Below are 26832 nucleotides of genomic sequence, written 5' to 3'. Positions count from 1 at the left end.
TTTTTAACCCCGGGTGGGCAGCTGGAGCTGGGGAGGGCTCCGGTGAGGGGCTCCAGGCAGGCATCCCCCTGGGATAAGCAGGTCTGGTGCCTTTGGTGGCACTGGGACACGCGTGCCGATGCCTTCAGGTCTTTGTATTTGCACATTTTATCGATGGGAAGCCTCGGTCCTAGCTCGGGGCACCAGATTTCCACGTTAGCTGCGTGGCTCATCCCAGAGGCTTCTCACACCTGGGGTGTCCCGAGGCCGGCAGGCGAAGGGTGCGAGCCCCCCGCCTCTGCCCGGTGCCTGTTGGAGTGTTTTAATCGCCTTACAGCCAGATCTGCATGACAAAACCACCGGCTCGAGCTCATTTTGGTGATCACTTGCACCAGAAACCTTCTGAGTTTCATCAAAAGCTTGGATGATTTTAGGGGCTAGGTTTTTATTCATTACAGCATTGGCTGACAAAACCCATTACATCATCCAGTTGGAAGAGAAATTCTCTGCAGCTGCTTGTGTGGCGCGGGGGGGGGGGGGGGAGTTTGTTTAAAAAAAAAAATCAGACCGATTTTTGTTTCATTCTTTCAGGGCAATTTTCCTTCCAATTGCTGCAAAACTGTACGCTAAAAGGCTTCCAAAGTGGAAAGGAAAAGGGCAGCGCGCAGCAGTTTTAACCACTCTTTTTTTTTTTTTTTTTTTTTTTTTTTGATTTCCTTTCCAAAGACCTAGGGGGGGAAAATAGCCCCATAGGAGCCGGGAAGCCGAGCTTGTTGCAGCCCCGCGAAGAACTGTGAGGGCAGAGGCAGTGCCTGGAGCCTGCTGATGGCACCAGAACGTGACACTGCTCAATTATTTAGCGCTGCCACGGCATCCAACCACTCCGTGCACCCTCTCGCCTGGTGCTGGAGCCCTGTCTGCTCCCTCTGCCTCATTAGTTGCTTCCCCTACTTCGTAATGTTAAATAATCTCACATCTTTTAATCTGGTTTCCTTGTGTTGGTACAAAACAAGTGGCTGGAAGCACAGATTTCTGCTTCCCATTGAAACGGGTGCCAGCCTCACACAAAGCAACATTTACAAGGTGCGCACGTAGTACCACGAAAAAAGATATTTAAGTTCTTCATCCGCTGTGACAGAGAGGGAAAAATCCGTCCCCACGTGGCTGCGTGTCGCAGCTGATCGCTGCTGCTTCTGCCCAGCGTCTCCAAACAGGGGGAAACCTGCCTGCTGCCTCCAGCTGGCCAACGCCGTTGGTTTTGAGACATTTTACCTGTATCCCGGAAAAAAAATGGGTCTTAACTTTAGGAGAAGGCAGCACTCAGCTGTAAAGGAGCCAGGAGAGAGGGGCTGGGGCTCGGCATCCTTGCTGCAGGGCAGCGGCATCTCCCCGTCCGCCCGCGCAGCGAGAAGCGGCCTCTGGGCAGTGAGGACAAGGCGGTTCAGGTGTCGGGGTTATGAGCTAGCCACCAGTTTGCCATGCCGGTGCCACCATCTGGGGAGTTTCTTTCAGTGACGGAGATCTGGTTGGGTTTGGTTTATATTTTATCTCGGAGAGAAATTGGTATTTTTAAGAGGTCAAGAGTTCGGGAAACCGAAATGAAGAGGATGGGCTCCGTCTCTTCCTGCTCCCTGAAGACGCAGGGCTGCTTCCCAATGCACATTAGATTTTAAGGTGAGTTACTTCGTTGCCATGGCAATATTATGCAGGTTTTGAAATGCCACAGTTTGGGTTTCTTCTAGGCCACCAAGCAGTCAGGATCCCGAGCCCCATCCCACAGAGCTGCCCTACAGGGTGCTGCTGAACCTGTGGGAGCTCAGCTCGGATGTGCACGATGGAGCATCCCTCACCCCTGCTAAAGCACCGAGAGCACCAGGATGGACACACGGACAAGGGGAAAGCCACGGGGGCGAGGGCATTGGGGAGGGGGCAAAACGCAGCCTGAAAGCTGCTCCTCCGCTCCGTTCTCCCCCTGCCTCCCCAGCCTCCGCAATCAGGCTGTGAGACAGCGCAAGGTCGAAGAAAACCCAGCGGCTTTACTAATTAGCACTCATTAACGACGCTTATCTGGCCGTGTTGCGGTTGTGCTCCCTCCAGGTGCGCCACACCGCCGGCACGCGCCCAGTGACAAAACCCGTGTTTGCCCCAAAGAGCTTAAAATCGACACAAACCCCATTTGGGGCCACACAGCTGTCCCATTGCCCTACTCTGTGGCTCCCAGGCCTCATGAATTTATTTTCTCACTAAGAGAACTGCCCTAAAATAAAGGCTTTAGATACTTCAGGACTCCTTTTAGAGGGGATGCTGTGTCTTGCTGTTAAGAAATGCAGAGGGAGAAGGGATTCCCTGGTACGGAGACAGTTCTGTGGTCATTGGGTGAAACGTGCTCTGTGAATGTACTGACGATTAATATTTAATGTTAAATATTTATATATTAAACATTTAAACCAGTCGCATCACGAAGATATTAAAATATTTAAAGTTAAATCCAAAATGCTTTTTTTTTTTTTTTTAATATAGCTGTTTTAATTAAAGCAGGCACAGTGTGCCACGGACTCGCTCAACACCTCTGACACGGGTGCCGTACCATGGATGTGTCCTGGGCAGCGGTTCCACTGCGCAGCCAAAAGCTCTTTGAGTAAATCAGTTCCAATTATTATTATTATTATTTTTTGCTTGTTTGCTTGCTATTTTGTTCATTTGTTAAATTTCGAACAAACCACGCTCGGATGAAGGCACCGAGGCTGCGTGCGCGCCGGAGAGCCGCCGGGAATCGCGGTGGCAGAGCCATTCCGGAGGCATCAGAGGCGCTGCTGCTGCTGCGGCTCGGCAGATTTACCCACGCACGGCTCTCCAGTGCCCCGACTGAGAACCGTATGCAGCGAAACGCTGCGCCCAAACACAATAGAAGTCTGGAAGAAAGCAGCGGCCTTAACAATGAGCTGCTTGGCTTTTATAGGTTTTAGCAAAGCCCATTGTGTTGTTTTAACGCTCGGTTTTGTATTTAGATTCCTAATATCTTCGACGGGGGGGAAGGGTGGAGGGGGCAACCAATTTAATTCGATAATCCCCCTAAACCTTGCTTAATGCAGTCACTCTGTTTTGTGCCTGTGAGTTTTATAGTGGTATTTTGGGTGGTTGCAACGCTGCACTGGAAAACGTCCCGTCATTTATTTTGCAGCCATCGGAGGGAAATGGCTCGCAGTGCCGAGCAGCCCATTCATTACGTTCACATCGTCAAATCCAACAAACCCTGTGCCCCCAGATGTGGCTCCGTGGATCTCGGGGCAATGATTCACGGAGAAGGTCGCTCGGAGTCTGGGTACAAATTGCCAAAAGGAATATTAAAGCTTAAAAGGAGTATTAAACCTTAAACAGGAGCCTTTCTCGCTCTGCCAAAAACCTCGTTTGGAGCTGGACGGCCTCGGTGAGGCTGAGGGGCACAAGGAAAGTTCCCTGCCTGGGAAGGGTTCTCCTCCCCCAGCTCCTGCGTCCCCACGGGGATGGTGTGGATGCAGCCGGATGGGTCCCCGCAGCTCCCACGCCACGATTGTCTCGGGCTGAACGGGGTGAAACTGCTGCAAGGCGAAAGTTCCAGCTGGGGCTTTTCTCCTGTTGCTTTCTTCTCCTGACAGGGAGGGAGTGTTGGTAAGAAACACAAGACCGGACTTCCTCAAAGCATCTCATGAGCCTCCGTGCTGCCTGAATTCCTTTGCTCTTGCTCAGCTCCCAGCACTCCGACGTTTGCTCCAGCTGCGTTCAGTGATGGGTGAATAAACCTCCACCAGGAGGCCGGCACTGCCACCCGTGGGATTTCTCAGTGCCCCTTTCAGGGGTGAGCTGTGTCTCATGAGGAGATGTTCCTTGCCCATTCTGGAAGCAGCTCAGCAGCAGAGACACGCAGCGCAAACACGAGGGGGAGAGTGGCCGGTACAGCTGATACGCAGCAGCACCAAAGCCGAGTGGGGAGGAGGATTTTTAGGAGAGGTCAAGGTCCAAAATTGCTGCTGGACTGCCAGAGGAACAGAAAAAAGCAGGGTGCCCACAGAGACATCCCAGCGAGCAGAGGAGACCCTCAACAGGAACGTGGCAGGACTCCTTTGGGCTTAAGGAACTGCCCAGGAATGTGGAAAACAAAAATATGTGTTGGTTTTTTTTTTTGCCTACGCAGTCTGTGCAATTGTCTTCTCTGCTTATTATTATTCAGCAGCAAGGTTGCGACAACACCTTGTGAAAGTAAAGACTGGTGGCTGCAGTTCTGCCTTTCAGGCTGCCATTTGCCTCTTGCATCTTCACCTCCCAAACGCTGGTTTTCCAGGTTAGCCTTCATCTAGAACATCACTGAGCCATACGGAACTCATGAGCTTCATAAAGCCGAAAGAAAAGCTTTCTTTACTGGTGTAGAGGAAAGGGAAGGGAACAGCCAAAAGGGCATGTACTTGCAGGTGTTGAAAAACACTTAACAGAAATTAAATTAAATTAGTCTTTCTATAAAAAAAAAGCTTTAAGGGACCTCCTGTAACTGTGAGTCATCTTTAAAATGGAGATGGCAGAGAAAACGCAGATTCTAGCAAGCTGCATCTGAAGGCCTAATTATTTAAGGCCAAAATAAAAATAAAAATAAAAATAAAAAAGAACATTTCCAAAGATCAGAAGCTGGGAGGCTGTTGGAGAATGTACACATCCACTAAATGATGGAAGCCCAAGATCTAAGTGAAACGTGTAGGTCGCTGTTCTCTGCAGAGGAATTGATGGCGATTTCCATGTCAAAGCCTTTCTTTACAAGGGGTAAAACTGAGAAAATGCCCCAGACTGAAGATCTGGAGACAAGGCTTTAAGCCGAATAAATAAAATCAAGGACAACAAAATTCCAGTATGGAATAGCACTTACCAGGAGCTGTAGAGAAGCACTCAAATACAGAGTTAGATCTGGCCACTTAACTCTGGTTTGCAGCCCATTGTCTGGATCAGGCTTGATATTAAGGGAATAGAAGGAGAAATGAAACTGAGCTGTGATCAATGCAAAATTATGCCAATGGGAGGGAGGGACCCTTAACTACCAAGATGTGGAAACGGGCTCTGACCTAACGCAACTCAGTGAGGAGGTCTTGGCATCGCTGCGCTGACATTTTCATAGCGCTACGCACAATGCTCAGAGGCAGTCAAAGGCAAACAGACCATCACGAATTATTAGGGAGGAAATGGAGAACAAATAACAACAAGTGGTGTTGTGCCAGCAGACGGCCCCGCGGTGCACCCGCCTCGACACTCGGTGCAGCTTCAGGCCTCCCATCTCCAAATGGCCACGACAGCACTAGAAAAGGTGGGGATAGAAAAGGAGGGGATAGCAGTGCTCTGTGAGAGCTGCCTTATAGGGTGGGGTTAAATAGGGTAGGACTTTCCTATTGGGAAGAGCCTGAAAGGGAACGTGGTCCTGAACAGCGTGGAGAAGGGGGAACAGCTGCTGCTGCTCCTGGCAGCACAGACCTGAGGAGGTGCTGAAGGAAGTTATGGGGTACAGAGCTGAAGCACCCCAAGGAAGCACGTCCTGAAGCCAGGCTCTGCTTTGGGAGCTTACCCTGGGCCCCTGCACTGGACCCCGCTGACACACAGCCAGGATGCAGGGTGCTGTGGATCCTCCCTGTTTTATTCACGTGTGGCTGGTGGTGAGTGGTTAGGAGAGCGGGTACACCCCTTGCCTTCCTGCCTCTGCACCTCCAAATTTTAATTCGGTTTGGGTTTCATCGTGGTGGTGCTATGAAGTGACTCACAGAACCCATTTCATTCTCCTCCTCATCAGACTGGAGCATTTGTTTTATTGGTGACTCTGAAAATTTGTTGTAAACTCAGACTCCTGTGGGCAAACTTGTACAAGACAGCTTTCTAATTCGTCACCTCATGCGGTGATTTATATTTAATTTCTATTTGTTATAAGACCATTATAAAGGTATTAATGAGCTTATTTACAATGTTTATATCTTATGGCTATTGATAAACAGATAAAAAACATTTTAAAGTATTTATACTTTTTTTTTTTTCAATATAAAACCCCAGCACTTTTAAAAAATCTATGAAGTTTGGTGGCCCCTTCACAAAAATACCTATTACTTCTGTAAAACTGAGAAACAGAACTAAAAACACACACACCCTGACAACGTAGCAGAGAAAGGGGACGGGGTGCAGGGAGGCATCGTTCTGTGTGTGTTATCTGCCTGGCTGAGGCCGTGACAGTGCCATTTGCATACCCAGCTACGCGGGGACAGCCGTGATGAATTCCCAGCCGTACAGGCAGCCGCCGTGTGCCCAGACTGCAAAGCTATGGAGAGCCTCCGCTCCTCAGCTCTCGCAGGAGGAGCCGAAAACGCAGGATCAGGCCCTGAAAAAAAAAAGAAAAAAAAAGATTTGTTTAAAAAATATCCAGCGGGATTTGGATGTGCTGAGTTAGGCAGGGAACGCCGGGGTTTCTGGGGGAGAGCCCTTTGTGCAGCGCTGTCCCCCAGGAGCCATTTGCATGAAAAGGACGGCGCTGGGCAGCTGCAGCGCTGGGCACCACGGGCCCGAGCCAAAGCCGAGCTCCTGGCTTTGGAGGGTCAGAATCGGGCCCTTCGCCGTGGGCGCAGACGACTGCAAATGCAAAACCAGCGATGACGAAAGCTGCGTTGTCGCCTACAGCTCTCAGGAATTTTCCTGCTACGAGAACTTGCCGAGTTGCAGGCACTTTCAGGTGTCGTGTCGAGATCCAGCGGTGCCGTGGCGGATTTGACCGGGGTGCTGGCATTATTTCCCTGCCCTATTTACAGAGCTCAGAGCTACGCGAGCGGCTGTCGCCCCTTTTCACACGCGTTTCACCCTTATCCGAAATCTTACATCCATTGGTATGTAAAATAGAGACGGGAACGTTTACACGACACTCAGAGAGGGTTCATTTCTTGGGAAACTGCAAATCGAAGTCCCCCCAGGCGCAGCAGGGATGCACGCAGGGAGCAGCCAACGCCAGCTAATGGCTGCCGCGAGGACGCCGAGCTTTGCATCGCGCGCAGGCTGCCAGAGCCCTCCAGCCAAGAGGCCTTTGGGATCTGGCGAAGGGGTTTCAGGTTTTCGGGTGGAAGAAGCATCACGTTGACACCATGAGGAACGAGCAGCCCAATGAGGAATTCTGCTTTAAAGCAGAATTTGGAAACAAAGGCGATGTCGTCCTGGCGGCTCCTCCAAAGCCTTGCGTCTGCGGTGGCGTTGGAGGCGCCTCTTGGTGCCGAGCACCATCTAGAGGGCTCGCTGGGGGGATGCAGCAGTGAAATCAAACTGGAATATTTAAAAATAGGCAAAAAAATAATCCTAGAGCAGACCTTATGTAATATCCAACAGGTATTTAGGTATTATTTAACAGCTGTAGTCAGGAAAATCCTGTACGAAGGTGTGGAAATTTGGAGATTTCTCCAGCAAGGCAGGGTGGTGGCTGGCACAAGCACCTCTGTGCTCAAGCAAATGTGCCTATTTTGTTCATCATTCTGCACCTGTATTTCCAAGCAAGCCATGATGCAAAATTTTAATTTTGAGGTTATCGCATTTGGAGATTGTCTTAAAGTCTTGACTTTTCAATGCCTGTATTTCCTTACCACTGCAGTTCAAAGCACCGATTCTTAAATTGCTCCTAACCAGCACTTATTTTCCTATCAGTTACAGAAAACCTCGGATTTCATCGCTGGAACAATTGGTGTCCTTGTGTCCCACCTGGCTGCACATGAAAGGCCCAAGATGAGCAGAATGCATACAAAAAAAGTTGGATTAAAAAATACTCAAAAAAAAAAAAAAGCCCCAAATGCTTAACTTCCTGCAGTCCTTAAATCTGAAAGGGTTCAGACACACGCATCCCCATCCACGTTTCCTGAAGAGGAAAGGTACAGTCTGGGTGCAATCCAGCACTCCTGCATGACTCTAATCTCAGCTGATCTGATCTGCAGCCACGCTGCATTTCTGTCCGGTTTGGGCAAAAAAAAAGGTATGTTTTTACACCATGCTGAAGCTACAAAGCAGCGGTCTGGCTTTGACTCATCAGGCAAGTCTAACGATAAATAAAAGAGAGACTCACTCACTTGGTGCTACGAGCCAACCAAGAGGAAGATAATTTAATGTAGTGGTTAAATTAAAGAGAGCTAAACTCTGTTTACTTGCATTTACTCACAACTACAGCATTAAGACGAGAGGCAACAGGGCCAAGCTGGAGCATGGGAAATTCAGATAAGGAAACGATTTTGCAGCGTGAGGACGGCCAAAGACTGGGACTGGAACTGGCTGGGTTGCCCGGGCAGGTTGTGCAATCCTCCCTCCTTGGGCAAGGCCCTGAGCAGCCCGATAGCATCAGACCTGTTCTGCGCAGGAGGGCGAGTGGATGACCTTCGAGGTCTCCTCCATCCTAAATTATTCCGTAATTCCATGAAACAACCCAGCCAAAAACCCAGCTCTAAACTCATGTAATGGAGAGTGTTGGAAAATAAAGGGAGATGTCTCGTTTCTGGTAAAGAAGGGTACATTAATCAAAAGGCATAAACTGCTTGAATCTATGCCCTTTACGTGGAGTAACACGCGTATAGAGAGATGCTGTGCTGGGGAACCAGGGTCCTCACTAGTGCCATGAAATATCAGTAAGAAGGCAGAAAGGCAGAGCTACGTGAGGCTGTGGAAGTATGCAATAGGCATCCGCGTGCCTGAAATGGAAATCTCCCAAACCAACCTCACTCATTGCCCACACCTTGAACCTCAGCACAATCTCTTTCGCAGTGATATTCTCCTTGATACTTTCCCAGTACACCTCCAGCACTTGTTGTCCATCCTTCAGGCTTCCTACAGATATCAGTTTGTGATAATCTACACCCTGGCTTGCCAGGAGACATGGGGGAGAGGGAGTGAACCCTGCAATGTTTGGCCACGGCAGTGCAGGACTGCTTTTATTCTGTGGGACAGCATCTGAACTGAGGGTTTATCTAAAGGTTTCCACTCTCAAAATCCTTCAAAGGCTTTCCTTTTTATTTATTTATTTATTTATTTATTTTCCCAGGAAAATAAAAAAAATAAAAAGAGGAAATTGTTACAATCCTGCTTCTTCCTTAAAGCAGCTCTGGATTCGGATACCTCCGTGGTTCACCTGCAAGAGCATCGTGTCGGCGTGCTCCTCCCCAGCGCTCAGCGCTGCTGTTGGCATTCACGTACCAGCGTTCTGCTCCGGAGAAACATGAGTAAGCACTAGCATAAAGCCTGGCTTTCACGAGGAGATTTACTATCGCTCCCCAGCATGCTGCTTCTTGGACGCAGCGGCTCCAGAAAGAGATGAGTCACGGAGCTGCAAGGCCTGCGGAGTGCTGTGGAGCTCCCAGGGAACGAAGGCTACGCTCGGAGGTGGGCACTGCTCACCAGAAAGACGACTCCTGGAGGGAGGAACCCAGGAGAAGTGGGAAGAGTTATCTGTCGCAGTGCTCACAGCAACCCTAGGGAACAAGAAAGCAACTGGGAGAGCGTTAACACCACCAAGCTGTGGTGCCACAGGACCAGCACGGAGGCCGGGGGTCACTGCAGAGCCGTAAAACCCAGCCGGAGTCGCTGGGAAGGAGCCTGGCCAAAGGAGGAGTTGCACAACGGCTGCTGCGGGCATGACTAACGCGCTGTTGGGACTTGACCTGAATGCAGGCTGCTGCTCTGTGCGCCCGTACCCGGCTCCAAACACCTGCCTCATAGCTGCGGGATGACTAACAGCCTTTCCTGTTGCTGCACGAAGTGCAGCGCTTGCATCACGGAGCACCTCCGAGCCTACGAGCACCTCGGCCAACAGCAAGACTCCTGGTCTGAAGTGTGGGAAGCACACAAGGGGCAGACAAGCTTACTTGGGGAACATTTTCTATCATAGGCTTCTGATTTGAGAGCCTGTTGTATTTATTGTAGAAATTCCCAATGGCTCTAGACGGCCCTAAAAGAATAATCGGGCCCGTTGCGGTGGTACAGCTTTGCTTGCTGCTGCCTCCAAGCTTAAATAACAGCAAATTGTGAGGAGAGGCTCAGTAAGACACCAACCAAAAGGTGCCAAAGAAATGCACCATGTTGAAAAAGAAATACCTTGGGTAAGTGTTACCACTGGAACACAGCAGGACGGGGTGCTATGGAGTATTCGTGGTGCTGCGTTTTCTCTTGATGTAGAACGACATTTAGCTCAGAAAGACTGCAATGTACTTTCAGGGCACATTACACCATGTTATCTGTGTTTTTCCTTTGCATTCCTGGCACGCATAACAAGATGAGCTTGCAATTATCAGATAGGAGGGAGAAACATTACCTCTACAGATACGGAATATCAGAGGGTTCTTTTCCTCTCTGGCAATGTTTCCAGAACTGCTGCTTTACACTGTAACTCACTGCAGGGCACACTTCAAAGCCTCTGGTGTAGTGCTGGAAGAGTTCTTCCTACCCAAAAGCCCCCAGAATTGCAGTTTGCAGCTCAGTGAGGTGGCACCTCACATCTCTTTAAGTGACAATATTGAATTTGCCTTGAAAAAGATTCCAAGAGCTACAATGATAAGCAGGGAGGCTTTTTTTTTTTTTTTTTTTTTTTTTTTTTTACCTTTCTTCTTTTCATTTTCTTTCTTTTCTTTCTTTTTCTGGCTATTTAAACTCTATTTAGCAACTTGAGAACTTCAGAGGACGAAGAAAACAAGGTCTATTCATCACCCAGTTAATCTGAGCTCCTGCTGCAATTTCCAGACCTGTATTAAGGTGCAGGCGAATTATGCAGAGCAGCTGAATGTCAAACACCTGACTCGTTCTCGAGAGGGCTCCTGGCACTTGGTCTGGTGCCTTGAAACATCCTGAGCAGGCTGCCAGCAGGAAGGGCTGCATCCTCGAGGTAATAGCAGGAAGAACTCTGAAACAGCACTTCACAGAAAGCCTAGTCATGCATATAGGCTATAAATGTATGCAAAAATGAATTTATTCTTAATGTTTCAACCGCATTGATTTGCTATGATTCAGCTGTTGGTATTCGAAGCACGAAGATGAGTTGTCTTTTTTATTTATTTTTCAGTTATGACAATGCTTGTTACACTGCCAAGGCTCAGGAAACTCTAACGTTGAATGCCAGGTCTTTATGGCAGCAAAACCCAATTTGACATTAAGGAATGTTGTCCATTCACTCAGTGTTTTAGCAACTTATCTCTGAAGTGGGATAGATTTCTGAAGTTTTTTGACAGGACGCTTCCTATGGAAAAGTGACTTGTTTCCCTTAGGAATATCTACAGGGGTCAATATTGCGCCTTTTTTTCTTTGGCAAGAGCACATGCCTCACCGTCACGTCTTTATTTCCTGAACAGTGGGAGGAAATGATTGTGATTAGGCTCCTAAAGCCGCCCCACGTCCTGTAACCTTGGCAGGGCTGCGTCCTCTGGGCGTTCATCCCTGTCTTTACGTGCTGAGGCAGTGACACTCTGATAACAGCGGGTGCTATGTACCGATGGCTAAAAGTTCCTATTTACGTTCCCGTCAAGCACAGAAAGGCAATTCCTGGGTATCCACAATACATTAATTTGTTTCGAGCACCTTTATGTTTGTTGGGGGAGCTCCCGTTTGGTTCATGCCAGCTGCACAGGAGAGCTTGTGGGCCCTGTCCCCCAACGTTTTGCCTCATGTATGGTGGATGAAATGGAGAATAAGAGAGAAAACGACTTCACAAGCCTAACTCAGGACAGTTATTTTCTTTATTTTCTTTCCTGGAGAAAAGGAGGCTCAGGGGTGACCTTATTGCTCTCTCCAGGTACCTCAAGGGAGGCTGTAGCGAGGTGGGGGTTGGTCTGTTGTCCCATGTGCCTGGTGACAGGACAAGGGGGAATGGGCTAAAGTTGCGCCAGGGGAGTTTTAGGGTGGATGTTAGGAAGAACTTCTTTACCAAGAGGGTTGTTAGACACTGGAACAGGCTGCCCAGGGAAATGGTGGAGTCACAATCCCTGGAGGTCTTTAAAAGACGTTTAGATGTAGAGCTTAGGGATATGGTTTAGTGGGGACTGTTACTGTTAGGTAGAGGTTGGACTCGATGATCTTGAGGTCTCTTCCAACCTAGAAATTCTGTGATTTATTTTATGTTAAAATCTATATTTATTATTTTATTTATTTTCTTTTATTTTCGCCTCACACCAACAGCCGAGCTCGCAACCCGGCTACCCGCAGCCTTTCCGTTCCGGGACATCCCGGAGACCCTCGACCCGGGCCGGGACCGTGAGGGGAGGAGGAGGAGGAGGAGGAAACCGGGAGAGCAACCGGGGGAGGAAGCGGGGGAGGAACCGCGGCCATGCCCGGTCCTCCCCTGCCCGCTTCTTCCGCCTGGGCGCTCCCCGGCTGCGGGAGGCTCCCGGCAGCGCCCCCGTGCGGCGGGCGGGGCGCCCTGCGGGCCGCTGCGCGCTGCGGGCCGGGGATCGCGGCGGGGCCGGCGGCGCTGCCATGAAGCCGGCGGGGAGCCGCGGCGGGGCGAGCGGCTCGGCCGCGCACCGGGGCTCGGCCGTAGGGGCTCGGCCGCTGTAGGAGGAGCGGCGACACCTCGGGGAGACACCCGCCGCTGCCCCTTCTCTCCCCCCACCCCCGGGCCTCCTCCTCCTCCGTCGGAGGATGGCGGCAGCGGCCGCCCCGACGCAGCTGGAAGCCGGTGGGTAGCGCTGGAGGCTTGGGGGGTGATTGGGGGGGCTCGGTGGCTGCACGGTTGCTTTGTAACCGCGTCCCTTTCTCCCTCCTTGTTCCTCCTTCTCTCAGAGCTCTACTACCTGATCGCCAGGTTCCTGCAGTCCGGGCCCTGCAAGAAATCCGCCCAGGTGAGCGCGGCCGGGCCGGGCGGGGACGGGACGGGACGGGGCAGGAGGGCAGCGGGAGGGCCGTGGGGAGGTGGGGAGGGAGGTAGGGGGGGGAGAGCCGGGGTGCTGCGGGTGTCCGGCCTCACGCCCTTTGTGTGCCGCTGCCCTGTCCCCGCAGGTGCTGGTGGAGGAGCTGGAGGAGCACCAGGTAAGGGGCAGCCGGGGGCTGAGCTGTCCCGGCACGGCACAGCCCCGGTGCCCAGGATGGGATGGGATGGGATGGGATGGGGTGTGGGGGGCGAAGCACGGCCGGGAGAGCCGGGCTGAGCCTTTTTGGGGGGCTGCCCCGAGCCGTATGGGGGGGGCTCGGAGCTGCCCCCCCCCTCCCCCCCAACATCCCCAGGGAGGGGTCTGACCGCCGCTCCCGTCCCTCCCCGCAGCTGATCCCCCGGCGCCTGGACTGGCAGGGCAAGGAGCACCGGCGGAGCTTCGAGGACCTGGTGAGCCCACACCCCATAAACCCCCCCACACACACCCCAAAAAAAAACCAAAACCCCTCCGGTACCGGCTCCGTGCCCCCACCCCCCCCATGTCCTCAGCCCGGGACGCCCCCCACGCTGCTCTGCGCCCCACGGGGCCGTGGCTCGGATCGGGGCCAGGACGGGTGTGTGAGGGTGTAATGGGGGGGGTAACGGGGGGGTAATGGGGGCACCGGGGGGGTAATGGGGGTGCCCATTGTGGGGCCGGGCGGGGTTATCTGAGGGCACGTACCGGAGCCCTGCCCGGCGAATGGCGCCGCGCCTTACAAGCCGGAGCGGGGCGGGCGGCGATGTAACGAGGCGGCTGATTGGCTGCGGGGCGGCGGAGGAACTGGTTGAGGGAGGGGTGGGGGGGGGGGGTGGAGGTGAGGCCGGGCCGGCGGCGGCGGGGCCGGGCCTGAGGGGGGCCGGGGGAGCCCCTTGGGGGGGGGGGGGGCGCCGCTTTCAGCCGGGCCCTGAGGGCACTGAGGGACCCGGCACAGCCACAGCCGCCGGTATCAGGCCCGTGGTCGCGGCCTGTGCCGGGCCCTGTGTGGAAAACGTGAGGAAAAAGCCCGGCGGAGCCGTGCCCGGCAGCGGGAGGTGGGAGGTGGGAGGTCAGCCTTCGGGCTCGGCTTGGCCTCAGCGGTTGTGGTGCCGCCTGGGTTTGCTCCTCTCGGCCCCTGGGGTGTGGTAGGGAAGCCCTCAGAGCTCCCCTGGTGTGGTGGGGGTCAGTGCTGCGGCCACGCACATCTCGGTAAAATGTCCCAGATGGGAAACGGAGGCGTGAGGGGAGGCTTGGAATCGGTGGGGAGCTGCTTCGTGGTGTGCAGCGCTATCAGAGCTTGGTTTTTCTTCTGTCTGAAGCTAATCGACAGCGATCCTTTCTGATGGCCTCTCTTCTAGTTCACTTTAGCTGTTAACAAGACTTACAGCGAGGAATGGGACCGTTACAGGAATCCTTGCTGGCAGATGCTAGGTGGGGTGAGCTGAGCTTCCTTATGGATCCTCAGACCGAACCTTTCACTGACAAGGATGTTGAAGGAAAGGCTTGTCCTCCCTTTCCTTTGGGTTTGATGTGTTTGGTTTTTGGCCCTTTGAATGCATTTGATGGTATATGAATGAACCTAAGCTGCTTGGCTTCAGTGCTAGCCAGGTGGATGGATGTAATGTGTAGGACAAGGCCTGGGCTGTGGAGAATGAATAACTCTGAGCTTCGTTTTAATGATCTCGCTCACCTCGTGAACAAAAAAATGTAATTACTGACGCTAGCGTTTGGGGATGAAGCTTTTTTTTCTACCCATTTCTCCTGTTTGACTGCTTAGAAGCAGGCAAACAAATTCAGTTCCAGTCTTTGCCGAGTGTTGCAACTGCGCTGGGCAGGCGGGCCCGAGATAATTGCATGGGAGTTTACAAACCCAGAGAAGTCAGATTTCTCGTTTGTTTGCCTGATATCCTGCTCCTGTGAATCTGACAGAGAATTTATTATTCTAATTGCTGATGTTTCAACTTTGTTTTCCATTCTCAGTTCGGCTGTTGAGGCTGGCGTTGGTATTTCTGGGGGAATATGCTGGTAGTCCTGTTGTTGAGGATGTTGGTGCTGCTCTCAGGGCTTTTGGAAATGATAAAGATGTAACAACCAAATCGCCTACCAGGCGGCTTTTGTCTAGGAAATGTTTACTCCCCCATCCCTCAAGCTTTTAGTAAAGAACTGAAATCTCCCTGTTGAGATTTTTTTTTCTTTTTTATTTGAACTTGCTCTCTTACTTTAAATGTCAGGTACTGCAAGCCAGAAAAACACTAAGATACATTAATAAGAGTTGTGTCCAGTGAGCAAAAGCCTGCAGAGAACCTGAGCTGGTTGTGTGTTTGGGTTCCCTTTGTCTCTCTGTTTATTTCCACCTCGGAGTGCTTTTATGTGCAACATGTGGCTGCCTGTCGAGGTGAGCGCCCAGGTGTACTCCAAAGGTCTGCGTGCTCCAAGCACTTTTCACTTTGTTGCTGGCTGCTGGTGGTCGTGGGACACGAAACGAGCTCGTAAAGGGGAGGGTCCTCGCCCTCATTACGAAGGTCTTAGGTATGTCAGACTTGCACGCAATTAGTACTTCCATTTTAAATTAACCACAGCAGTTTAATGTGTAGCCAGCTGCTGGGCAGACAAGTCGAGCTGAGCTGCCTTAGATTATCACAACAGTCTCCCCTGGACTGCTGGTCGAAATTATCTTTGTTTATTCCCGATAAAAACGACTGACCCTCGTCTGGCTTTCAAGAACTTCTCGCAGGACCGTCTGTTCTGTCCAAGCCCGTTTTGTTCTCCGTGCTGAAGATAGGCCTGGTTTCAGGGCACGCAGAAAATCAGCTGTTGCTGGACAGCGTATCTGAGCGGGGAATTTGCATCCGTGAGAGGCTGGCGTGGAACAGCTTATGGGATTTGGCTTCGAGGTTCTGCCTCGTCCGTCTGCATTGATTTAAAGCGAGCTGTGAGGCCGAGGTGCTGTTATTTATAGATATTGCCAATCCCAGCATTAGCAGCAGAGAGATGTTACAGTTTTGTCACCTCAGGAAAATGTCATCTGGTGGCGTGGTGGCTCCAAGCCACCCTCTCCAGGGAAGCTGAGTGGGTAATGGCTTTTTAAATTTGCGTGTATTTGCATATTGTTGACATCTTGTGCAAGCCCGGTGTCAGAGCTTCCTTTTGCTGAGATTCCATATTTGAGGTCTTGAGTAATTTCCTGCTCGCTCAGCTGCCTCGGTCCTCTTGGTCTCCTCTGCTGCTTTTGGGTACGTTTGTCAATTGGTTCCGAACTGATTGGTGTTTTGGCAAACGGGACAAGTGTCGGGTGGTTTCTGGAGGGTAGAAATCTGCTGTGGAACTGCCTGCCCACGGAGGCCCTGGTGTGCAGGAGCTCGTGCAGGTCCGCGTTGCTCTCAGCGTTACTTCCATCAGGTTTTACATCCAAACAGCTTCTGCATCGGGTGCAGTTCCATCAGATGGAGTTCCAGCTTCGCAGCAATGTTTCGTGGGGCTTCCTGGTGCCAGCCCCTGGGAACACGGGCATCTTCCTACCAGTAGTAATGGCAAAGAGTTGTTGTTTTGTTTGTTTGTTTCCTGTTTATTGAAATGTTCCCGGGAGGAGAAACTGTCAAGGCTAATACCAGGGGATATGGTTTGTTGATCCCTGCAACAAACAAGCCTCCTGCCTGTCTCAGCTGGCCAGTGCGGACCCTTTTCTTAGCAGCCTTTGAGATGACGTTGTAGTGGTGCCAACAGCAGGAGCGCAGACAGATTTAGGGCCATGACTTTCCCCCAACCCTGCCGTGACTTTAACCTCACCGTGCCTTATTTGCTGCTGCTTGGCACTGCAGCATCCTATTTGCATTCTGCTTCCACAAGGGCATATCCACTTTACCCGATTCTTGAAAGCCTTTAGATCTGTAAGATCCACGTCCTGTGCAGTTGCTCCCATGGTGCTGTGGCGTTCCTGTGCTCTGACATTTTAACCCATCTCTCCCAAAATAAGGCAACAAAACGTGGTTTTCTTTACAATTTATCCCGGTCTTTGGAACTGGCTCTCACTTAGCCTGCTCAGCTCTTCCAAGTTATTTTAAAAGCTCTTTATTTAACATGTTTTTTGACTTGTATTACTTGTTTGTTTCCCTCTTTTTTTTTTTTTTTTCCTCATTTTCTAATTTTTTCTAAACCAGTTTTTAATATTCTGGAGATGCTTGCTAATACATATGGGGAGGTGATAATGTCCTAACCAGTATTATATTTTGCCTCATGGGGTTTGGGCTACAAGGTGTGGCTGTAACTGATGTTAAGCTTTGCTTTTTTCTGTCCTTTTAACAAGAATCTGATCTGGGAAACTTCATTTTTCTCGCTCATACGTTTGCAGCTTTGTGTTTTGGAAAGATTCTTAAAAGAAAGATTCTTAAAACCCACTTAGGGCTACCTCGTGCAGAGGTGAAGGGGGAATATTTGTTTCAAGTTCTTTCGGGAACCTGCAAACAGAATTGCTGGTTTGGCTCGGGGCTGCAGTTGAAGCGTTTTATTTGAAAGTTACTATGGAAAAAAAATCTCCGGGAGAACGGACTTCTCGTGCTGCCTGCCTGTGTAGCTGCTTGGTAGCAACAGCGGTGGGAACCTACAGATCAGGGGCTGCCTCCTGGGGCTTCTCTGCCCCGTGCAAACATGTGAGTGATGGGGAGAAGAGCCCTATGGCCTTTCTTCTTCAGCCAGGTACGGTCCTGCTGGCGGGTGGCACGTCTGGTGAGCAGGGCTCGTTAATAAGGCCAATGGTCACGTTGATAGGCGCTCGGTCTGGGCGATGTGCGCCCCGTGAGAAGTTGCTCAGAGAAGTTTCCAACGTAGTAAAACCGAGCGCTGAAATCTCGCTGCTTCAGCAGCTCCCTCGTGCTGCTTGAACTCTGGCTCCACGCTGGATTTGCCAACTCTCCTGGTCTGGGCAGCGAGCAGCCAGATGTCTGGGAGCCTGAGCTGCTTAGCGCCTGGGTCGCCCAGACAAATCAGCACCAGGCAGCCGCAGACGACTGCCACATGCTCGGCGAGCCTGGAGCATCCATCTTCGACCTCTGAGCGCTGGCAGGCCTGCAGATGTGGCCGTGCTCGCCGTGATGAACTGCCTGAATGCAGAAATCTCCGTGTGTGAAGTGCCTTCCCGCTTCAGAGTAGGTGCACGGGGCTGGGCAGGGCTGCCTGTTGAACAAACCTGGCTTTTGTGTGAGGAGAGCCGTGCCCCGGCCCCAAGCAGGGTGTTTGCTGCCAGGTTTAGTTCAGCGCCTCTCGCTAGGCACAGAACAGGGGCGATGCTTCAAAACTGGCGTGTTCCTGGGCGAACAGGGAGGTGTTCAGGAATGCTGTGGGCCTTCTGAAATGGCATATTAGTGGTGGTTTCTTTCCACCCTAAAAGCAAAATGTAAATTTTCACTGCTTCTGGATTGCGTACCGTTTTTCTTCTTACCTCGTGAGCTTGAAGAATTGCTAGAAGTGGCAATTGTTGACTTAGAAACACCTTCCTGATTATCAGCGACGTGAAACAGCGTTTCGTACCCTGAAGCTGGCAAATTTCAGATTTTCTCTTCAGGACTGCCTTTGTTTCAGATCCTCCCCTTACATAGCGAAGTGAGGTTAGCACAGGATAACAAAGTTTTGTGTGTGTGTGTGTGTGTTTTTTTTTTTTTGTCATTAAGATATTTCTAGCATTTGAGCAATGGCTAAGAGGGATGGACAAATACAGAAGTCCAGCGAATCCTTTCATCTCATTTTGCCAACCATTGCATCGTGTACGGCCTTTCTTCTCAACTCACCGTTTCACTGCGTGGAAATTCCTGGAATGGGACCGTGTTAGTGCAGCCCTCAGGTTTATTTCTCCTGCAGAGGTACGATTCTTCCCTTTCCAGCAGAGCCTGGGGCTTTGGAGCAGCTCAGCTCCCACGTGGATTGTTATTGACGTGCAGCCCTTTACCAGGCAGCGACCCAGAGGCTCTACGAGTTTCCATTCGGACTGGAGGAGTTCGCTTTGGTTTAGTTAAATGACACCTTGTGTGTGCCATTAGGAAAGGCTTGGCTTTTTTGGTTAAAGTCTTCTCGGTGCTGCCGTGACTGCATCATAACGCAGCTGACTCACCGCGCTGGGCTCCGTAGCACCACTGCTGCTGCCCAATTGGAGCGAGGGATTTCCCAACGACCTGCAGCAATCGTCTGCCTGATGCCATGGCTCAGCGAGCAGCGTTTTGGCAGCACCCCTGAGCGAAGCAGTTTCCTTTTCCTCCTTCCTGCTGCCTGCTGTTCCCCTGGTGCGCCGGGGGCTGGCGTTCCCCAGGGGATGCAGGTGACCAGGATGGCTGGGCCAGGCTGCGGGTGCTGTGCGGCTCAAAGCAGTGGTCCTCTTCCTTCCTTTCCACCAGCTCTGCCCCGTGTGAATCTGGAAGCTTTCCTGAACCTGGCAGAAATCCTTCCCCTTCTGTCGGGTGAGCGCTCTCTGAGCTGGGGAGCCGGAGCACCTTGCTCTGCACTAGCTGAGTGCTGGAGCCGGTGCTGAGAAAGACTTGTTTGAGGATTTAATCAGGCTGGGGGACGCTGCAGCTGGACAGAAGCTGGCCGTGCCGTGCCAGGAGGGAACTGACAGCCTGTCACCAGCACCGGCGTGCGCCTGGATGCATCCAAAGTGGTCCTGTAGGAGAGAGGGGTGCTCATGGCCACGCGTCTGCTTTTTCTGTACAATAAACACAGCTCTGGCCCTGTCAGGTACTATTTAGTATTACCTGGCAGGGGCTTGTGGCTTGGGAAAACAGAAATCTGTGTTAGTATCGTCATGTTCTTTGTAATGCTGCAATAGATACAGCAATTATATAGCTCAAATGAAACTCTTTTATCAGTCTCCACTCACGGCTACTTTTTTTGTTCCTGTTGGTCCTCGTGAAGGAGATGGCCGTGGCTCTGTGTCCTGCCTTGAAGGAGCTAAATGGGCTCTGACGCTGAGTTTTTGCTGCCAGCTAGTAAATGTAGCAGAAGTCGGGCAGATGCAGGGCGTTCTGGTTAACGAGGCACAGTTTGTTTGCTGTTCGAACAGACTGGCAGGAAAAACTATTGTCTCTCTGGAGAAAGCAGCCTTTGTCTACGGGGGAAAAGGAAGAATGTTTTTCTCAGGATGACAAAGTGGAAGCTGACACGTGTGGGTGTTAGAGGTACCTATTCCTGCCTGCTAAAACTGGGGGCTGGGAGTTGCTGTAAGGACCCCGTTTAGGGTGTTTAGGCTGTGCTACGGGTGCTGCTTACAGTGGTGTGACTGGGGCAAGGGCGTCTCAGCTGAGCAAGACGTACGGCATGTGAAAAGAAGGAGTTAAAGGGCAAAACAGACTTCAGAAAAAGTCCCCAGGCAATCCTTTGTTTGATCAGAGTACTGCCCGGAGAACGCTGAGTTTTGGGGATTTTCTGTTTGGAATTGAAGGTTGTCCTAAATTATGACTGACTGTTACTGCCTTGATTTTCTAGTCTGACTCTTTCAGCACTCTCTGGCACTTTGAAAGACATCTTAGGTATAATTCATTCGGAGGTTTTTTTTTTCACCACTTTCATGCTAGACTTGATTTCAACAACTAACTTGAATATTAGAGTGTGAGCCGGGAGAAAAATACCGGCAGAAGCAAGAATAAAACAAATTTCTGTGTTGTTTAGGTGGCTGTCAATGCACACATCCCTCCGGATTATCTTCTTCGCATCTGCGAGAGGCTGGGACCGCTCTTAGACAAGGAGATCCCCCAGAGTGTCCTAGGTGTGCAGACCTTGCTAGGCGTTGGGCGGCAGTCTCTGTTACGGGCAGCAAAAGGTAAGATTCCCCTTGCACGCGTGGCTGCGTTGGGTTTTGATGAGTAACCCCCTTTTGTTTCAATTCTTGCTGCGCGATCTGTGCTTGTTTGCATGCGCCGTGGTTTATCTCATTTGCCTGTCAGCTCCTGCTTTCCTGTTGCAGTCCTGCTAAAACACAGCGGGTGCTGGGCCTGTTGCACATACCTGCTCTGGGCTGGCAACGCCACCCGAAGCAGCTCTCGGCTGTTGCTGCCTGATCTTGCTACTTGCTTCCCCTCCCCACCCTCCCCTGCACCTTGCGCCAAGGATTGTGTAAATGATGAGCTGGATTAGAGATTCGATCCATCTGAAATAGCCGTTTTCTTCATACGCCCGAGCATGTGTGTGTCTGAAAGAAGCCAGCAGAATTTATGTTTTGCTGGGCTGTTTTTCACGCTGAGAAGTTCCATTATTTGGCTCCCTGGCCATGCATGAGTCCGTCAGGTTGAAGGGTAGGGTAGCATTTGGGGCAGTGTTTAGAGGTTGGTAGAATAGGTGAGACCGGCTCTCTGGTGATAATTCCTGCTTGTCCTTGCTTAAAGTTAATTTGACCAAAATCCCCTGTTCCCTTCGTGAATAGAACACCAGGCCAGGCCTTTTGAAAAACCGCTCTGCTTGAGATAATGATCCTGAAAGCAGACTTTTGTGTTAGAACTGAGTGGATCTGAGAGCCATCTGCTACTGAAAGGAGCGGTTCCTCCCGTCCCTCCTCGCTACCTGCCCCTGCCACTTCTCCCCTGTAGGAGCCAGAACTTATCTGATCCTGTGACTGCTGATTCAGAGAGCTAAACTGTTGCAAAATTTATTACTGCTATTGTAGTGAATTAAATTAGCTCCTGGAAGGATCAGAGTGCCGGAGGTGACGAGAGGCAGCAGGAGCAACGTCCTGGGAGCAGGGCAGGGATGGAGAGCAGGACCTTCCAGTCCGAGTCAATTGACACACGTGGATTTTTTTTTACCCCCAGTTCTGCTTCGGTATGAAGCTCCCATTTCCCATTAGCAGTTAGTTATTTTGATCAATTTTAGGAAGTAAGTGGTGCTGTTAAGGTGCATCATTGTAATACTCCGTGGTACGTTTTGGGCTGTAATCGGAAGGTGCTCTCAGGGGTCTCTGAGTCACGTAAACTTGCAGGCATCACAGTCACAGATCTAAATGGTGATGCGCAGAGCCACCAATCTGTGGCACTATCCTTCTGTTTCAGTCCTTACTCGCTGTGGAAGCTCGTTTCTCTCCTTCCAGATGGCCAGAAATGGAAGAAGTCCAGGTCTAATTTCTGAGGCACTCTGAACAGTCTCAGAAAAATCACTATTGTTCTAGAAAGAAGGCTCTCTAAGGCCAGTTGGCAGCAGATAGCTGGAGAGCCTTTAAAGAAAACAGTCTTCATTTTAAAAACAGGGTTTTTGGGGGGTGCTGGGGTGCAGAGAAAACTCTGAAAGTAGGGCATATTGCCACCGACTGCAAAGAAACAGATGTATTGGAAAAAAAAAAATCCCTTCTCCCCTTTTCCAGGAGAAAACACATGTATATGCGTGTTTATTCTCAAATGTACAGCTCATAAAGAGAGATCCTGCATGTATTGGGATTCCTGAAGGACTAAAAACACATCAGAGCTCAGCTTCATACCAAGTGCACCTACTTCTTGCATTCTCTTTCCTTCCAGCATATCAGACTCTTACCAAAGTAAAGCAAAGCCAAGCTGAAGACACTTTCAGTCATATTGCTTCCTCTCACTGTTAAATTCCTGACAAACTATTTAAAAAGATCAATCTTATTCTTCCAAGAGAACGGTTGAACTTGGAGGCTGGGACGTGACCCAAAAGACGCTGGGAATGGTGCTTGATGCTGTTGATTCTAGGGAAAATTGGGCAGTTGGGCCCAGCTGGGCTGTTCGTTTCACTTACCTGCTGTTAATTTTGCCTGTGCAGACTTCAGACACACGCTATGGAAAGGATCTGCATTTGCAGCTCTCCACAGAGGCCGGCCTCCCGAACTACCTGTAAATTATGGGAAACCACCAAACGTGGGTGAGTCTTGACACGCAAACAAGGTGTTTTTTCCTTCTCTGTAGTTTTATTAATATTCCAACTTAAAGTTACCGTCTGAAACGCGAATAGGGGTTTTCCTTAATGGCTTTTTTGATATGTCACCATGAATTGCTCTAAAAAAGGGTTTTCACAATAGAATAACCCTTTTTTGCACTATTCTGGCTTGATTCTTCTGTAACGTATGCACACATGTTAAAATGTTGTGGTCATGTTCAAAAGCTTTGCGTGTCACCTTCCTGTTTGGAGGGGAAATAAGCTCGAATCTTTATGATATGCCTACATAACATGTGTGTATGCCTACGGGATTGAACAGGCACGGTTACAGGCGTGGAGGCAATCTTATTCGGGAACCTCAGCCAGAACAAAGCGCCTGGCTCCCACAGAACTTTTTTGTCTCAAGAATTCAGTTCAGTTCAGTTGTGACAGAAAACAGACTGCTTGCAACATCCCTCTCCAAAAAGGAAATAATCACCAAACCAACATTTGTACTGCTTCAGCTTCAGTTGTCCACCCCGCTAAAGAACTTGTATAAAACTCAGATGTGTGTTAGGCATTCGGCTTATACATCATCAGAGAGCTCTACTTTGCTTAAACTGGAAAGTATTTTTCTTGCACAGTCTAAACTTTCATTAACCACTTTTATAGCAAAGAAATTTGATTCTTGCAGGCATAAATATAAGTGCTGTCTGTCATGATTTGTTTTCTTCTTAGGGTGTTTTATCTGTGTTTGCCATCTGAGTGTTTGTGCAGATGTATAGGCTTCTCCTGGTGTGTTAGGGGATCCGTTCACGTAGGTTTCTCTTATCTGTTAAATGGAAATCTCTAAAGGGAAGTCTTTCTACTGAACTGCATCCAACTATCACTATTAATTTAACTTAAAAAGCAGAATATTGAAAGTACCTTGTGTAGTTTTCCTTCTGGTTACAATTCTTATTTTATCTCTGGAAATAATTTCTCTTTTTAAGGAGATTTCCATCAGCAGTTCCTCCTTTGGAGACTCAGGGATCAGAATGAGTCTCTGCTTCTGCCACGTCTGTTCCTCTGTGCTTCTGCACTTTCTCCCTGCCTCTCATTACTAAAAATTAACCTTTGTCTGACACGAAAGGGACAATGTAGAGGCTGCTTATGGATGAAATTGATAGCGCAATTTGCATAGGGTCTGTGGTGTTTTGGCAGCAGTGACAGGATAGCAAAGTTAATATGGATCTTGTGGTCGAAAGAGAAATGGGTATTTGCCTAGAACTGGTTCATATTTAACTATTACATTAGTATTTTTCCTGCACTGTGAAACAATTTGGGTTATATCGTGGAAATTAAAAAATAAATAACTATTTCCATATATTAGTAAGGTTACTTCTGTGCATACCTCTATTTTTATCCTTTTAGGCTGGTTCTGAAGTTACTGTACAATTAGCAGTTGGGTTGGTGGGTTGCTAATCAGCTGGATTTAGATTTACTGCACAAACTCAATTTCTGTAGAAGTTGTATTTCTGTAAGTACTCCTGCATCAACCCCATCATAAGGGGAGAACCAGACCACGTGTTTTTGGAATTTGCTTTGTTATTGATGATCAGCAGTGACGGGCTGGACGTCAGCATTGGCATGCTGTCATGACAAAGGTCTGTGCTGCTTGGCTGGTGGCTGTTTGGTGACTTCACAACCAGAATGTCTTGTTGGTTTTGATGTTTTTCCACGAATTGCTATTAAGAAACACAAAAGTGTTGTTTGGAAATCTTTCTTTCATAGCCTGAAATTCATTTTTGTAAACACTGGTTTCTAGAAGAATACAGTCCTCCTTGGTGTAGCTTTCTGCTGCTGACAGGGCAGCACGGTGAACGCAGCGAGGTTGGCCTTGCAGGCTGTTTCTTTGCAGGTTTTGCTGTAGCGCTGTGTTTGGGACTCCCGTTGTCTCTTCCAGTCAGAAAACGAAAAGATTGGTCACAGAGAAGCTCAGAAATGTGATTATTCCTGGATGATAAACCTGGGTTTGAGTACTGCGTGGGGTTTGTCGGAGGCTTTTTTTTTGCAAGCCACACAGAGCAGATCAGAAAGAAGGATGGTTGCCCTCTGTGGCTGATTACCAGAAGTATTTTAACCCGTGTATGAGCATGTTCACACGCGTATAGCTGTACGCAGTGAAAGCAGCACCCCCAAAATTCTGGCCCAGAAACTTCGTTGCATGATGGCCGTGCCCAAGAAATTGGGCTGTACGGAGACGGACGCGGGTGGCAGCGACTTCTCAGCGAGCCCTGGCAGCATGAAACGTGGTGGCCATGTTGTGAGGTTGTGGTGCTTGTTCCAAAAGGCAAAATATAGCGATGTGGAATCGTCACCCTTAATGCTGGGGGGAAATTTCCGAACCTAATGTTCCTACCAATATTCTGGTTTCAATTTTGGCTTGAAAAAATGGAGCGAGTCAAGGGTTTATGGAGAGAGGAGGGATTAAAGCAGCTGCGGTTAGGTGACTTTGTCCACACTGACGTGTTTTCGTTTTTTCTATAGTTGTGACTTAACTTTGAAACTTGTGATGTTTGTTTTCTGTATTTATTTTTTCCATGGCAGTGATGTTGTGGGTTTTGTTTTATCCGCCCAATGCCAGCGTTCCTGTAAGGGTTTTTACATTTGCGTTGTTACCTCTCCTAGCATGGATTGCAATTAAAGAATCACTGGTTTATGCTGAATTTGCCTCTCCTACACCTCCTGCGATGCTGCTGCTGTAAGTCAGGGCTTTCCCCAGCCTGTCCCCAGGGTGGGAGCTGGCCATGCTGCTGCAGGGCCAGGTGGCATACACCAAATGCTGCGGCAGAAAAAGCCAGCTCCTGCCCGAGCCAGCGGGCTGCCTTCCCCTCCAGCCCCTTGCAGGACTTCCCCTGAGAAGCAGGCCTGGAAAAAAATTTGCTTCATTTCTTAAAAACAAGACTTTGAATGTCAAATAACATCAATACAGTTTTGAAAGGTTTTCTTAGTAAGTAGTGAGGGGAAGGGGGTAGACTTGGCAGCTGTTACACCCAGTATGGCCCGAAGTACAGCAGCTAATTAGATAGGTTGCTAAAAGATTTTAGGGCTATTTGGCTAATTCTGTGTGGGATTCAGTAGTATCTTTTTAAATGGTTTTAAGCTTTGAGTACAGTAATGTAATTGTATTAAAAAGGAAACTTTACAGGGCTTTTCATCATGTACATGCAATTCCCTATTTAGATATTATGCCCGTTAATCTCCTACCAAAATGGTGAGACCTGGAAGCTGGATTTCTGTATTTTGTACTGTTTTGTTTTTTATTTGGTGGGGAAGGCAGCGTTACTTGCAGTTCCTTTGAAGGCAGTGATGATTCACCCCGTGTAGGAAGGAAAAGCTCTCAGTCGGAGCTTTGTGTGTGCTACACGTTGCTGCTACCCGAAGCGTTTTCACAGGGAGGATCAGATGCATTGAATACTTCCTACTTTTGTTCCAAGGTGCTCTTGCTTTGCTAAAGATGACAGCCCTTACAGCACAACCAGAAGTCTGTATTTCTGCAAAACAGTCAATTGAAGCATTTCATGAACAGTGTTTGTATTTTTTAGTTATCCACTGGGGACTGAGAAATGGGGAAATGGATGCACACAGAAGTGAAGTGGCTTTTACGTGCTCTGAGGCTGAACTGCCTGCAAATCGAGGAATCAACTGGAAAACACGGGTGCTGAGCACCAAGTGAAAGGCTTTGTGAGTTAGGTGCCAGGCTGTTGTTAGACCTTGTTGGAAATCCCATGGAGGAAAACCTAAAATGGGCAGGGGTAAATTTCCAGCAGGATCACCTGGGAGCATTGCACACACAAGGTGTTGTGATTACTGGGAATACTTTGAAATGCAAGTGTGCCGTTTTGATTCACACGATTTTTTGTGTGATTAAAAATCTTCAAAGCCATGTGAAGTTGTCCAAAGGCAGGTACTCTTTTACTCTGTATTTACATGATTTAAGCCCTGCAAAGCACAGCAGAATTACCAGCTTGCCAAGTGGCTACCTCTCTGCGCTGGCTACCCACTGAAGGGGAAAGAGATGCAATGCTTTTTAAAAGTTAGGTTTTAAGCTGGCATACTTAAGCAATGTATAAAAATAATTGCACGGGCA

General features: G+C 49.6%; 1 protein-coding gene across 2 annotated transcripts in view; it reads left to right on the top strand.

The window, feature by feature from the left end:
* Positions 1-12410: 12410 nt before the first annotated feature.
* BRWD3 (bromodomain and WD repeat domain containing 3) overlaps positions 12411-26832 on the top strand; it is a 52699-nt gene continuing 38277 nt past the window's right edge. For both annotated transcript variants that reach the window (XM_082771226.1, XM_082771225.1), the window contains exons 1-6: positions 12411-12652; positions 12757-12815; positions 12973-13002; positions 13235-13294; positions 20511-20661; positions 22608-22706. In XM_082771226.1, the coding sequence (XP_082627352.1) occupies positions 12616-12652; positions 12757-12815; positions 12973-13002; positions 13235-13294; positions 20511-20661; positions 22608-22706 (436 nt within the window). In that variant the 5' untranslated portion in view covers positions 12411-12615. The remainder of the gene's footprint in view (positions 12653-12756; positions 12816-12972; positions 13003-13234; positions 13295-20510; positions 20662-22607; positions 22707-26832) is intronic.

Source organism: Aythya marila (assembly GCF_965140915.1).
Source record: "Aythya marila genome assembly, chromosome: 13".
NCBI lineage: Eukaryota > Metazoa > Chordata > Aves > Anseriformes > Anatidae > Aythya > Aythya marila.
This window is presented reverse-complemented; position numbering and strand designations above follow the sequence as displayed.